The following is a 687-nucleotide window of genomic DNA, read 5'->3' as shown; positions in this document are numbered from 1 at the left end:
ATGTCGGGCTGCGAAGGTGGCAAGAAGAAGCCCCTGAAGCAGCCCAAGAAGCAAGGCAAGGAGATGGATGAGGACGATAAGGCATTTAAGCAGAAACAGAAGGAGAAGTTGAAGAAACTTGAGGAGCTAAAAGTGAAGGCCAGGGGGAAAGGCCCCCTGGCTACAGGTGGAATTAAGAAATCTGGCAAAAAAATAAGCTGTTCCTTGGACCCGAGGCAGTGATGACCCTTAGTTCCATTCCTATGCAAACATCAGCATTCTCTGCCATAACAGCTGTTGCACTTCTAGCTAGGATGAAGTGTTGCCTTGGAACTTATTGCACATTTAAGAATAAACTTTTGTAAAAAAAAAAAAAAAAAATCGTACACTGGCTCATTTGTCTTCATTTCTTCTCAGTCATTTCTACCTTAGCTATGGGATCCATATAAACCCAGTCCAGAATCCTGCCAAAGTGTATTCTTAAGTCTATGTTCTGTTCTGATTTCTGTACCACCTGAAATTAAACTAACTTATTGGGGAAAAAAAAAAGTCCTCCAAGAGGTATGTATGGGTGGAAGGCTGACATCTCTTATCACTTGGCTCTCTTTTTGTTCCTTGCCCAGGGCCAGTCGGCAGTAACACAATTGAGTTGGAACATTGACCCCAGGCTCATTTTCTTTTTACCATGTCGTGACTCTTCTTGGTGTG

General features: G+C 42.9%; 1 protein-coding gene across 1 annotated transcript; it reads left to right on the top strand.

The window, feature by feature from the left end:
* On the top strand, nt 1-222 carry LOC145522397 (translation machinery-associated protein 7). The gene has a single exon (XM_081531141.1). It carries the CDS (start codon nt 1-3, stop codon nt 220-222), a length of 222 nt encoding a protein of 73 aa, XP_081387267.1.
* Nucleotides 223-687: the final 465 nt, after the last annotated feature.

Source organism: Giraffa tippelskirchi, chromosome 10, assembly GCF_054371585.1.
Source record: "Giraffa tippelskirchi isolate mGirTip1 chromosome 10, T2T-mGirTip1v1.2.pri, whole genome shotgun sequence".
NCBI classification, from domain to species: domain Eukaryota; kingdom Metazoa; phylum Chordata; class Mammalia; order Artiodactyla; family Giraffidae; genus Giraffa; species Giraffa tippelskirchi.
Note: the sequence above shows the minus strand (reverse complement) of the source record. Positions and strands in the feature narration are given on the sequence as shown.